The 13,114-nt window shown below is 39.6% G+C and overlaps 2 protein-coding genes across 2 annotated transcripts; one reads left to right on the forward strand and one right to left on the reverse strand.

Annotated features, from left to right (window-relative positions):
- The first annotated feature begins 4,745 nt into the window (after window positions 1-4,745).
- Window positions 4,746-8,933, forward strand: LOC112285110 (uncharacterized). Its single transcript, XM_024525648.3, has 11 exons — window positions 4,746-5,336; window positions 5,646-5,693; window positions 5,877-6,041; window positions 6,255-6,321; window positions 6,513-6,577; window positions 6,785-6,860; window positions 7,326-7,447; window positions 7,661-7,740; window positions 8,261-8,330; window positions 8,517-8,594; window positions 8,730-8,933. The coding sequence occupies exons 1-11, from the start codon at window positions 4,791-4,793 to the stop codon at window positions 8,811-8,813; spliced, it is 1,401 nt and encodes a 466-aa protein (XP_024381416.1). The 5' UTR covers window positions 4,746-4,790; the 3' UTR covers window positions 8,814-8,933.
- Window positions 8,934-10,559: 1,626 nt separating this feature from the next.
- On the reverse strand, window positions 10,560-11,911 carry LOC112285111 (NADH dehydrogenase [ubiquinone] iron-sulfur protein 5-B). Its single transcript, XM_024525649.3, has 2 exons — window positions 11,691-11,911; window positions 10,560-10,900 (listed from the first exon to the last, which is right to left on the reverse strand). Exons 1-2 carry the CDS (start codon window positions 11,838-11,840, stop codon window positions 10,808-10,810), a joined length of 243 nt encoding a protein of 80 aa, XP_024381417.1. The 5' UTR covers window positions 11,841-11,911; the 3' UTR covers window positions 10,560-10,807.
- Between the last annotated feature and the right edge of the window lie 1,203 nt (window positions 11,912-13,114).

The raw sequence follows: 13,114 nt of genomic DNA on the forward strand, positions 1-13,114 counted from the left end.
AAGGACCAGCACGACTCCGAGTTCTTCAATCTCGCCATGATTTTCCAGCTGCAGGATATTTTGGATTCAACAAGACCTTAGAGCTTATTTCTCGAGATTTTTGGTGGCCCCAAATGTGGAAGAATGTGAAAGATTTTGTCCTCTCCTGTGACATCTATTCAAGATCCAAGAATCCTGGGCATCACCCTTATGGACTCTTACAGCCATTGTCGATTCTACATCGACCATGGTCTTCAATTTCCATGGACTTCATCACGGACCTTCCATCATCGAACTCATTTGACAGCATCTTTGTTGTGGTAGATCGGCTTACAAAGATGGCGCACTTTGTCCCTTGCAAGAAGACATCATCTAGTGAAGTCACAGCAAGGCTCTTTCTCGATAATGTGTATCGATATCATGGACTACCAGATGATATCGTATCAGATCAAGGAACCCAGTTCGTATCAAAGTTTTGGAGATCTCTCTTTGAGATACTGAAGGTGGATATCAAGCTTTCTTCGGCTTTTCATCCTCAAACTGACGGCCAAACGGAATGGGTGAATCAAGTCTTAGAATAATACTTACGATGCAGCATCAACTATCAGCAAGATGATTTGACCACATATCTACCGCTAGCCGAGTTTGCATATAACAACACCCTTCATGCATCGACTCAATACACACCATTCTTTTCCAACTATGGGTATCATCCGAAGCTTGATTTGCTAAGTCCGTCAACAAATCACAATCCAGCAGTTGAAGGATTTGCGAAACAACTATCAGAGCTTCAAAATATGTTGAAGCTTCAATTACAATCCGCTCAAGAATCCTATAAGACGTCTGCAGATAGATTTCGGAATCAAGCACCTACTTTCAAAATTGGAGATAAAGCATGGCTTCTTCGACGGAATATCAAGACCAAGCGATCATGTGATAAGTTGGACTATCGAAGATTGGGACCATTTATTATGCAGAAGCAAATCAATCCAGTCGCGTACCGTCTAGAATTACCGACTTCTATGAAGGTACATCCAGTCTTTCATGTTTCTCTGTTGGAACCTTATCGAGAGTCGTCTTTTCCTAGAAGAGTGCAATGTCCGCCACCTAGTATTGAGATTGAGAATCACGAGGAATACGAGGTTGAAAAGGTATTGGATTCACGACGAAGGTGGGGCAAGTTGGAGTATCTTGTTCATTGGTGTGGCTATGACATTAATGAGTGAACGTGGGAGCCAGCTGAAAATCTTGCCAATGTGCCACAAAAGATACAGGAGTTTCATCAACAACATCCTCATAAACCTAAGTCGGTTTGACGATAGCTTCTTTCTGAAGCTTGCTCATCTAAGAATATAAGAAAGGGGGAGAGCACCACCAAAATTCGTAGTTGATGTAGTTATTTTCTCCAAGATAAAGTAGAATTTTTTTAGTAGCCATAGTTTGGTTTTCTGATATGGATAGCCAAGAGATAGATACTATGCTAATCAAATTATCTCAACTGACTAGCTCACGAAGGCGACCCCAAGATGAAGAACCGCCTACTCCACGACGATGACGGAGGATACTGAGTAACCGATCACTGGTGATTGTATTTGAGTTCGAGCCTACTTACGATGGTTAGCCAGAAGGCGTGTTTGCAGGACAATTTCACAATGAGGACATGGAAGTTCATGCTTGGTCAGAAGTCGAAGGAGTGGGCCACTACCATTGGCTTCAAGGGCCGATGAACTATTTACCTCGTAAACAACAGTTGGAGTTCATAACAGACATTATGCGACAGATCTTCATTTTCTTGCGTTGGTACTGATTAACAACAACATTGCTTCTCGGAGACCTCGAAGCTAAAAGAAAGGGTGATGTTAGGGACATAGTTCTTAGAACCTTCTAAAGACAAGTTTCTAGAACCTTCTAAAAGCAAGTCTCTGGAACCTTCTAGAAGTTTCTTAATTAGTAGAAGATGTTAGGGACATAGTCCTTAGAACCTTCTAGAGATAAGTTTCTAGAACCTTCTAGAAGCAAGTCTCTGGAACCTTTTAGAAGCTTCTTAGTTGGTAGAAGTTGCTTGAGAAGCTTCCTAGATAAGAGTATATATTGGAATCGAGGCTGAAGAGTTCTTGAGTCTTGATAATATATCTCTTGGAGCTCTAGCTCACCTCTTTGGTGTTGTTTTTGTATTCATCTGCTTAATCTAGTTCTTTTCCAGTTCTTCTTCAACTTCTTGTTAGATCTCAAGTTTGTATTTCTTTATCCGTAACAATAAGCCTCTAAATCATCAACACCAATTGAATCCATGGAGGCATCTATGGTATGAACTTCACGAGCCTCAGCTCGTAATTTTTTATTTTTTTAGAACATTTTAATAAAATATTCTGAAGTATGGTACGCATGTGTTAAATATCCAATTATTCCACACTTATGGCAAGAATGCATCTCTGATTTTTGTTTTCTACTATAATTAATAATAGAACATTTATTCTTTCCATATGGGTAGAAATGGTCTTGACTATGACTACCTTGATACTTATGAGCACGTTTCCCATGTTTATATAATTTCTTCTTAGACTTTGAAATATTAAGTGCATGAGATTCTGGAACTGTAGTTCCAATAGGAAAAGCTTCCGCATTGCGTGAGAGTAGCTCATTTTGCTTTTCTGCAAGAAGTAGATAGGACATGAGATCAGAATGACTCTGAAATTTCATGCTCCTGTATTATTGTGCAAGCACATCTGATGCAGGAAGAAATATAGAGAGAGTTTTTTCAATCATTTTTTCTTCAGAAATACTTTATCCACATAATCGTAATTGTGAGATAATACTATATATTTCACTATTGGAAGCATTTAAATTTGGAAAATCCAAGACATGTAAATATATCCAATTATGACATGCAGGTGGAAGGAAATTGGTCTTTTGATGATCAAACCTAGATTTAAGATTCTTCCAAAGTTTTGTAGGGTCTTCCATTTCCAAATATTGATATTGTAATGCAGGTACAAGATGACGACGAAGGAGAAGAAGTGCTTTCCAACGAATGGCAGGAGGTATAGAAATACTTGTTATAGGAGATTCTTCAAACATAATGGCATCTGAAAGTTGTTTTGTAAATAAATTTGCTTTTGCCATTTTTGTCCATAATAGATAATTGTTTTCATCCACAGTCAATGGTAGAAATAAAAGAGCTTGAAAATGTTGGGATGTACTAGTAATAGTTGGAACCATAGTAGAAGCAGTTGAAGATGTTGAAGCACTCATTTTAAATAAATCTGTAAAGAAAATACAAGATTAAGTAGAAAAGTTGAGTAAAACGTACCTTAAAATATAAAGTCAAATAAAAAGATAAACTTGAACTTGAAAAAATAAAATTATATAATTTTTTTTTGTAAGAAGAAAGAGTTGTAGATTAAGGCAGCAAAACAACAATAAGATGGCAGTAGCAGGCAGCAGTAGGGCGGCAGGGTGGCAGCGGCGGATAGCAATGGTGGGCAACGGCGGACAACGACAAGCGGCAGCGGGCGGTAGCGGTAGGGGTTCGGCGGCAGAGAGCAAGTAGAGGGTGGAGTTGGGCTGGTTCAAGTATTCAGAGCAAGCAAGGGAGGGAGTGAAACAAGTGCTCTAAGCAAGCAGCTAATGTGTGAGGGGCCAGCAAGAAGAACAAGATCATGACCCAGACACTGAGCAAAGGTAGCAACAGGTTTGAAGAGTCAAAGACTAGAGCAAAAAATATTATAGTGTGTAGAAGAGAATCGTGTTGATAACGTGTTGAGAATGTTTAGAAAGACACATGAGTAATAGTAAATCATACACACACATAAGAGTAGTAATAAGTCATAGACACACAAGAGTAATAGTAAGTCATACACACACAAGAGTAGTAGTAAGTCATACACACACAAGAGTAATAGTAAGTCATACACACACAAGAGTAGTAGTAAGTCATACACACAAGAGGGTTTCTAAAGAGAGAGAGCTTCACACACATACACATCTATTCATCTGGTTGTGTCTCGTATGCAAGAAGAGAGAAGAGAAGAGGATGAATAGTACTTCTCCACTAGACTCTAAATACTATAGCTATAGTAATTTACTGTAGTCTACAGTAAATATTATGGAGAGCATCGGTTACATTTAATGATCTCAACAGGGCTCAGTTCAGTCGCCGCAGGCTTGTTGTCTGAACTTGTCCTCATTGATGGATGAAACATCACTTTCATTCACTTCATGGATGAAATGATGTTGGATGAATAGGTACTGAAAATGGATCACACATCATATTATACCATGTAAGAAGTTCAACTTGCTTGAATAACAATCCACAGCAACCAAATGAGAATTAAAGGCACATCCTTTCCATGCCCCAAGATTAACATGCAAGTTAGTTTATTCACTCTAAACAACATCCCTACAAATAAATAAATAAATTTCAAACCATCTAAGACACAATTCAAAAATTACAATCTACACTAAAAACACCACCCAAGACATATTAATAAAAAAGAAGAAGAAGAAATGACCAAATTCTAAAGAAATGAGGTTTTATATTATTTTTTGGTCTTATGATGTAGTTCGATCATGCTCCATTAATTGTTTTAAGCAAAATTTACCAACTAAATAGATTCGAGGTGCCACCCAACACAATAACCGACGTGAGGATAGGATGTCGAACACGATACTATACGGTACAAAGTTATATACTAATGCGAATGCGAACAGGATACGGGCCCCGATCCTAAGACCGCGGGACATCCCATACCCGACTGAAGAAGGGTGCGTGTTCCGGAAGAGCTTGCGTCGTTGCTCACAAGGGCGTGGCGATGGCGGAACACAGCCCCAATCCCAAGGCCAATCCCAAGCATCGTAAGGGCAAAAAGACCAAGCGCCAATCTGAAGAGGTCCAGCTTCTCGAGCATGACGACGACGCGAACCATGGCACCGCCGCGAAGTCGGAGAGGTTGGAAGTGGAGCAGACTGAAAGAAAGCCTCACCACAAGAAGAAGCAGTCGAAGAGAAGGATCGAGGAGAGCGAGCCCGATGCCTCCGATGCGACCGTCCACGTGCGGTTGAACGGGGAGGAGAGTGAGAGGAGCGGCAAGAAGGCGAAGAAGAAGAAGCAGAAGAAGCAGAAGGCGGTGTCAGAAGAGGGGAAGGGAGTAGAGGTGGTGAATGGGTCGGATGGGAATGAAGAGAAGACGGAGCAGTCGAGAGTGGTGGAGGGCGAGGATGCGGCTGGAAATGGCGGAGAGAGGGAGGGTGTGGATGCTGTTGCCGATGTAGCGTTGCCTTCTGGGAGGTTTACGATTAGTATGGCGGTTGCGGGATCTATTGTCGATAATGCGCAGTCGCTTGTGCTTGCCAGCCGGGTGTGTGCGTCCGTTTTTTTGTTTTCTGTCTGGTTTCCTTTTGGTTTTGTGGCATCTAGTTTTCACACTGATTGTCAGGGTTTAGGGTTTAGGGTTTAGGATTTAGTCACATTGTCTAGTAACTGGTTTTGAATTAGCACTATTGAGAACAACAATGGCTACTTTTCCGTGTGAGGATTAGCTGGGTTATTTTAGCATGCAGATTCTGTTGATGGTTAGTAAGGATGGCCAATCAATGACAAAATTTTCGTTCTTACAAGCCTTCCGTAGGGTATTATCTGACAGTCTGTTTTTTAATTGATTATGCAGCTTGCCGGGCAAATTGCAAGAGCTGCAGCTATTTTCAGGATTGATGAGGTATCTGTTTTTATCAGCTTATCACCATCAAAGTGCACATTCTTGCTAGGGCTTGAGAGATGCTTACTCTGAGAGGTGGATGTCTTGGGTGATTGGTATTTAGTTAAAATAGTAGATGCTGCTTTGAAATTTGCCGAGGAAGCTGTTCGAGTGGTTTTGATGTGATGATCCTTGTTTTGGCAGATAGTCGTATTCGACGATGGTGATGAAGGCAGTCGGGTTCCTAAGTGGAGCGAGGGTGCTACCGAAACCAGTGGGAGCTTTTTATGCCGCTTGTTGAAGTACATGGAAACTCCGCAATATCTTAGACTAACGCTATGCCCCAAGCACCGTAGCCTCCAGTGTGCGGTATGAATTTTAACTCTGAGTTATACATTCATCTTGATGGAGAAGTTCTGATGCACCACTCTACATGGCCGAAGTCAATTATTCTAAAAGCCTTGATTCCTTTCTGACGTGTAATGAAGTTTTGCAATATGCTAGAATCGTACAGTAGAATGAAATGGTGTTGGTTAGGCACAATCTTCCCGTCCTCATGGATTGGGATCTTACTGATGACAGGGAAGTCTGCCTCCTTTAGACGTGCCTCACCAAGCCCGCAAACATGAGTGGATACCTTATCGAGAAGGTGTGAATCCGACACGAATGTATTGTATTGAAAAAGGAATTTCTGTAAGTTCGATTCTTGGTTTAGTCTAATTTTGAGTTCGACAAGCAATCTAGACCTTCATTCAATAATGTATATGTCATAGTCAGAATACGTGAAATTGAGGAATGCGTGAGTTGTAGCTTATGCATTTCTCGACGTTTCCAATACAGGTGCTGTAACAACCAAGCCACCTTCACCTGGTGGTGGTAGCTGTGTGAACGTTGGTTTGTTCGAGGTACTATTTTTGTCCTTGTGACATGTCTTCCATTTCACGTTCCCCTCTTTTCATTATTATCCTATCATAAATCCTCACAGATGTGTTCCTTTGAAATTATATAGGTGCCTAAGTTAATCACTGTACATAATATTTCGGCTAATTTAAAATGAAGAATGTGTTTTTTAAATAATACTTGAGTATATGAAATTGGCTTTGTTAGTGCAGGATGTTGTTATCCGACAAAATTTACAACCAGGCACCCGAGTTACTGTGAAAATGGGAGAGTCACGTCCTAATCCAGGTGAAGACTTTCGTGTACTTCTCTGTAGTATGTGTGATCTCTTGCTAGCTTTGTCATTGATTTTACTGACAAATAAAATTATGGTTAATTTGAAATAGTAGACTCAAGTCTTTGTTCGTTATTAAATGTTTGGTAGCCTTTCAGATTGTATTCGAAGGCATATCTTGTCAGTAAATCTATATTTAATCCCTTATATTGTTAGCGTCAAATCCGTCGAATTTATTCGAGGCTTGTAATATTCTTCATGTTTGAGTCGTTTGATGCAAACATGTAATGAGCATCTTAAGTCATTCTTCGTGGTATTGTCTCTTGACTATCCGTGTTATTTTGGCAAGTTAGGCCTCTTCTGAATTCTAATAGGCGTTTGACTTGCGCATCATTTCCGATCCGTGAAGGATATCTCTTAATGGATTTGGGGTCGTGATCTGGGTAGTAATGATTTTGGGTTTGGATTGATGATATCAGGTGAACAGAGGATTCTTGAGGTTGTGCCAAAATCAGAGCCAAGGGACAAAGGTCATTACTGGGGCTACGCTGTGCGGCACGCTTCAAGCTTAAGCACTGCCATATCTGAATCCCCTTTCCCAGTATGTCTAAGCGTTTAGTTCTTTTTGGATCGCATAGAAACGGATCGCATTTAATTGCTCTTGGATGTGTTATATAGCTCAACGTCATTCAACTTCTGTATTTAGCTCGACAAATTTAGAACGTACAAGCTGCAAAGTTGATATCCATTTCTATCTAATTTATTTGTTGTGAACTTGACATAATTTTGAACCCATTACTTGCTTGAAATGCAGAATGGGTATGACTACGTAATCGGCACATCAGAGCACGGAGTGAAGGTCAGTTCCTCAGAGCTGGTATTGCCCAAGTTCAAGTAAGTTATGCTCGTCCTGCATGCTCTCTGTTTACGCTGATTCCGGAATACTACTATTTCAAAGTTACGACGAATGTTTGATAGTTAACATTTGAAATAAGTTCGGGATTTGGGCTAAGAAACAGTGTCAGAAATATAAGCTGATACATGCTTACACCAAACTGGATCACCTTAGAAATTGTGCATTGAGAGAGAAATGTACAATTCGAGAAGCATCCTAGAATAATGGAATGGCTGTGGAACAAGTCTTTGTCGTTGAGGCTTGACTGAGGGCTACACACAGCCCAACAATAGTTTCTCCAATTTTTTTTTATTTTTTTAATCGAGGTTTCCTATCGACCTATTATGGTCGAATGACATGTTTTGGAGTGGGATTCACTTAAGCCCAACCCATCTCATACAGTGTCCTTTTGTTGCGCATGTAAGAAAGTGAGATAATTACATGGCTGGTGGTTGGCCTTGTTGGCACACAATGGAAGCTGGATGTGTTCTTATCTTTTTGTTTTGTGTATGATTTAAGGCACCTTTTGGTCGTGTTTGGAGGAGTTGCGGGTTTGGAAGAAAGCAAGGAATTAGATAAGACCATCGAGGTAAGTGATTTTCATTTAGCCCAAAGCAAAAGCCTACATCTGGCGATAAGATCGCTTACAGAAATTTCAATACTTGTGTGTTATACGTGCTGCGAACTTACAGCGTTTGAAAATGATAGTCGCCTTTGAAGGGGTAACTGGACCAAACACGAATGCCTTATACTGATCTTTTAAAGAAAATCTCAGGTTTCAGACGTGCGGGATCTGTTCAATATCTACCTCAATGTATGCCCAGGACAAGGAAGTCGGACAATTCGCACCGAGGTAATTAAGAACTTCTTCGTAAAAGCATTCCGAGGACCGGTACTCTGAGTCATTTGAAACTAGTGTAATTTCAGAGATTGAAAGTCAACCGCCTAAGCATCTTATAGATACTAACCTAGTAGTGATTGTGTGCAGGAGGCTATATTGATATCACTTCAGTATCTTCAAGACCCGCTAATGCGAGCTCTCGGATTGTCATTTTCATCTTGGTGTAGTTAACATTTTAATGCAGAAATTCCGTTTCTGCATGAGCTGTTCGTATTAATTGCCATGGGGACAAGCATTGTTAATCTTTTTGGTACTTTCAAGGACACGCAACTGCGTACTTATCAAATCCTATATCTCTGCATCTGTGAAATTTATCGCTCCCATTGTCTTACTCTTGTTTTCCTCATTTATGATGCTTTTGATACCGACGTCATAGAGCTGTACTGATGCTGTCCTTATCCCTACTGTTCAAGCTCTCCTGTTTTGTTTTGTTTTTTGTTTTTTTATTTAAAATTCCTTCAGAAATAGTTGGAATTCAGTGTCAAAATCAAGGTGACTAACACACAATTGCCCATGATATTGATTTGATTTGGTGAAATCGAGTACAGATCTCCGTGTTGAAGCGGTCTTCACTATATGGTTTGATCAAACAGGATTAATAGTGCTGTTAGTTACGTCAAAAGCATTCTTACCAGAAGAAATTTATGTTTGAAACCACGTTATGACGTTTATCGGACGTCAAAATTTTCGCACTATCTGGATGCACAAGGCTCTGGAACTAGGTTGTGCTGGTTCCAACTCAAAGAATCCTTATCACACAGAGTCCTTCCCATACACAGCACAACCCATGTTTCTTTTACGCCGCTGGGACCACATCGCATTTCTCCATTACTCCAATACTTGCAGTACTGTGGCGTGCTCTTTAGCCATCATAATGTGCGTAGTATTAGTTCAAAATTTACAAGAGATCTTAACAACTCAGGTTCGACTGTTCCCTTGAATCAGCTTAGTCCAGTTGTAGGATCCAGAGTTTCTTTCAGCAGTTGCAGCACTTTTGTTGCTTCTTTATCGCCGTACTATGTTGGAACTTGGTGTTAATGTTTATTATTGGGTGTGTTTCTTCGTATACAGTATTGGGGTTGACCTCGGTCGAAGTTGAGAAAACCATTTATTGCTGGAAGAGTGGTAGTAGAAGATATCAGTTAAAAATTATCCTCTCAATTACATATTTATTTATTGATGTTTGGTGAGATAAAAACTAACTATGAATTACATTTCTTTTTAGTATCTTCGAAGAAGAAAACGTTTCTGGCCAATTTCAAAAGTATAATAATGAAAACAGCTTCTTCTTTTTACTTTAGAGCTTCTACAAAAAAGGCAACAAAAGTTATTAAGTGATCTGGTTAGTACTAAGGTCTTATTATTAATGACATTGCACTTTTTTCCAGTAAAAGTGGTAACTCCTTATTTGGGACTGCCTTCAGTTCCAACTACAAATTAGTAATACTGACAAAAGAGCAAACTATGAATATACTATGAATGATATGTAAACTATTAATGACCATAAATGATAAAACGTGAAGTTGTAAATTGCCAAGGGCTATTAGAATGAAGGATGAGATAATAACATTGCAGAACATGGACATGGGTGAAATTATTAGAATGTCGATCGGTATAAAATTCATACTGTAGATAAGTATGTTAGGCACGAATCATTTAAGTTTGAGTCAGATCTGCTATAAATACATTGATGTTAAAGTTGTGTAACCTTGATGCTGGAATCCTGTACAAGGCACTTCAATCCAGCACCTGGTTAGATGCATTGACTTCAGAAGCACCAAGTAGCCAGGATTGCATAAAATATACAAAGCTTTCAACAAGAAGAACAGCAAACTCACTTACAAGAACCGCAAAAGTAACAATTGATAATAATAAAAGAGAATTATACAACTTTACGGACAAAACAGCACAGAGAAGGACACAGAAATGCATCTTATTGCTTTGGAAGTGACAAATGGGAGACAGAAGCCGTGGTCCTCCAGTTTGACAACGGCGCAAGCTAATTATGAGATAAATACAATTCATAATAAGTTAAGGAGCATGAATTTCGATAAACCAATTCACAAAGTTCGTTCCTACACGCAATACGAGGGGTTGTCTCCTACACGGGTTCAATAATACCCCAATGACCATACCCATCAACTGCAAACCATTTGAGGTTCTTTTCAATGATGACCAGGACTACCATGAGGCTTTTGGTTCTTGTCTCCAAAAGCTTGCCGCTCTCTTTCTTTGTTAATAGCGTTCATCCTAGAGTACTGCACAAGCAGTCAAGACTAAATGTCAGAGCATATCTATCACGTCCAAGGTTTCACCCCAATAAGTTGTTCTAGAAACAGAAGCAGGAAGGAAACACAGAAGCTTTTAAGTTAAACTCGTAGAAAAGAAAAATCATTGTACTCGAGTATGGTAATGTGGCATGCAATTGACACGACGAGGGATCACCCCACACCTAATTCACTCCTAGAAGAAAAACAGTACTCTGGCTAAAACAATTCCAACATACACTGCTAAATCCGTCGCCTGTTCCAGACCACAGAGTAACTACGTGCTAGGAGCTGTAAACAGACAGGACTGTATGCCATTCGAAGCCTCTAAGGGAGAGTGAAAAAACAAAACGAAACAAAACAAAAAGGAAAAAGAAAAGAGAGAGAGAGAGGCGAAGAGACAAATCAGATCAAAAAGCAAGCGTGCAATATCTATTCGGTACAAACTAAAGAAAGCCATGAGACATTCCAAACCCTAGAGAGGATTTCGATCGACTTGGACCAATTGCTCGATCTTCCCTAGCATCCTAAGACCAGCTCAAAAAATCAAAATGCCTTGAATTTCATCCAACATTCAACCTACAGCTCGATGCACTCACTCCTACGAAACAAACCCTACACCCGATGCACCATCACACCATACACGGAATCAACAAAACGCAATCCACCCACCCAGACTCGTCAAAGCACATCACCATCGCAACACACACTCCTCCACCGTTGGACCCCAAATGTCCTGTCCTGCAGAGAAGGCCATAGAGAGAGAGACAGACAGACAGACCTCTTTGCGGTGATGGAGGCACTCGAAGTAGTCGTCCCGGCGGGACGTGCACTCAGCTGGCATGGAGCAGTGCGACATACAATCGCTGAAATCCATCCACACGTCGTAGCATCGTCCTTTCTTCCCCGTGACCCCGAACCCTGACGCCATCGCCTCCAATCAATCCCACACTACTACTGCCCACCTCACGATTCTCTCTCCCTCGCTCTCTGAATCGCTCTGCGTCTCGATGCTGATCAAGTCATTCCACCCACTCGCAAGCAAAGCCTCGCTCGCTCGCTAGGGATCGCAGCAGAATTAGGATTTTTAATTTGATGACGTGGTCGGAGAAACCCAACAATCTGATTGGATGAACCCCAAACATGTTGCTGACTAGGATCTATTCCTCTCGAACAGAGCTCCACAGCATACATTTCTGAATATCGACCCCTTCTTTTAGTGTTTTTTTGTGTTGTGACTTCCGAAACACACTTCATTGCTCTTGTGAATTATTGAGAACTGACACTGTGATTTGATAGTGTTTTTAAGACCTTTTTTCTTCTAGGAGTGAATTATTAGTATTTCATGTCGTCTGGTATTGGATCCAATGATCCGTGACCCAGTCCAATTAAAACAATTAAAAATTTAAAAAATAGCATTGGTCACTAAGTTTTATGTAGTAAATATCATTAATGGGTTTTTTTCTTTCTTTCTCATTAACGAACCAACTCAAAATCTCATCATCTTCAAGATTTTTTTATTTTTATTTTAATTTTGAATGTCTAGGAGAGAAGAAAAAAAGAAAAAGAAAAAGAAGTATAGAAGTAAAGTTTAATTTAGGTTTTGACATATAATTTATTTCCATGCTTTAATGTGAGTATCACATTCGTTAATACATGCTAAATTTTTTAACACTTAAATGAGAAGAGAGATAATTGTATGTTTTGATTAACACATAAACAAAAACGTGGTGTGTTGTACGACTATATATATATAAAAAATGTATCAATTTTAGTTTTCTTAATTTCGATTTTAGATTTTTTTAAGAATTATTTCTTGAATAATCCTAATATTTAAAACATGTGGTTTAAATAAGTTAAAAATATGTTTTAAATATTAGGATTATTCAAAGAAATAATCCTAATATTTAAAACCAAACCAAACCAAACCAAACCACATGTTTTAAATAAGTGTATGCAATAGCATCGTGATCCACGAAGTGCGTGAATACCATTCCTGGAGTTCAAATTCAATAAGTGGTATTCTCAAAATTTTCATTAATTAGTTTCATTTGCAATGGAATCACACATTTCAATTCTTGAGAAGAAGAACATTTGACTTCAAAGGTCATCCAACAGACTCACGAAAACCAATTCTCCGTTCATCCAAGGACCTCCAACGAATGAGTAACAACATCATCAGTTCCCTGAGGGCAGCGAGGAAAA

Source organism: Physcomitrium patens, chromosome 7 (assembly GCF_059467195.1).
Source record: "Physcomitrium patens ecotype Gransden chromosome 7, ASM5946719v1, whole genome shotgun sequence".
NCBI classification, from domain to species: domain Eukaryota; kingdom Viridiplantae; phylum Streptophyta; class Bryopsida; order Funariales; family Funariaceae; genus Physcomitrium; species Physcomitrium patens.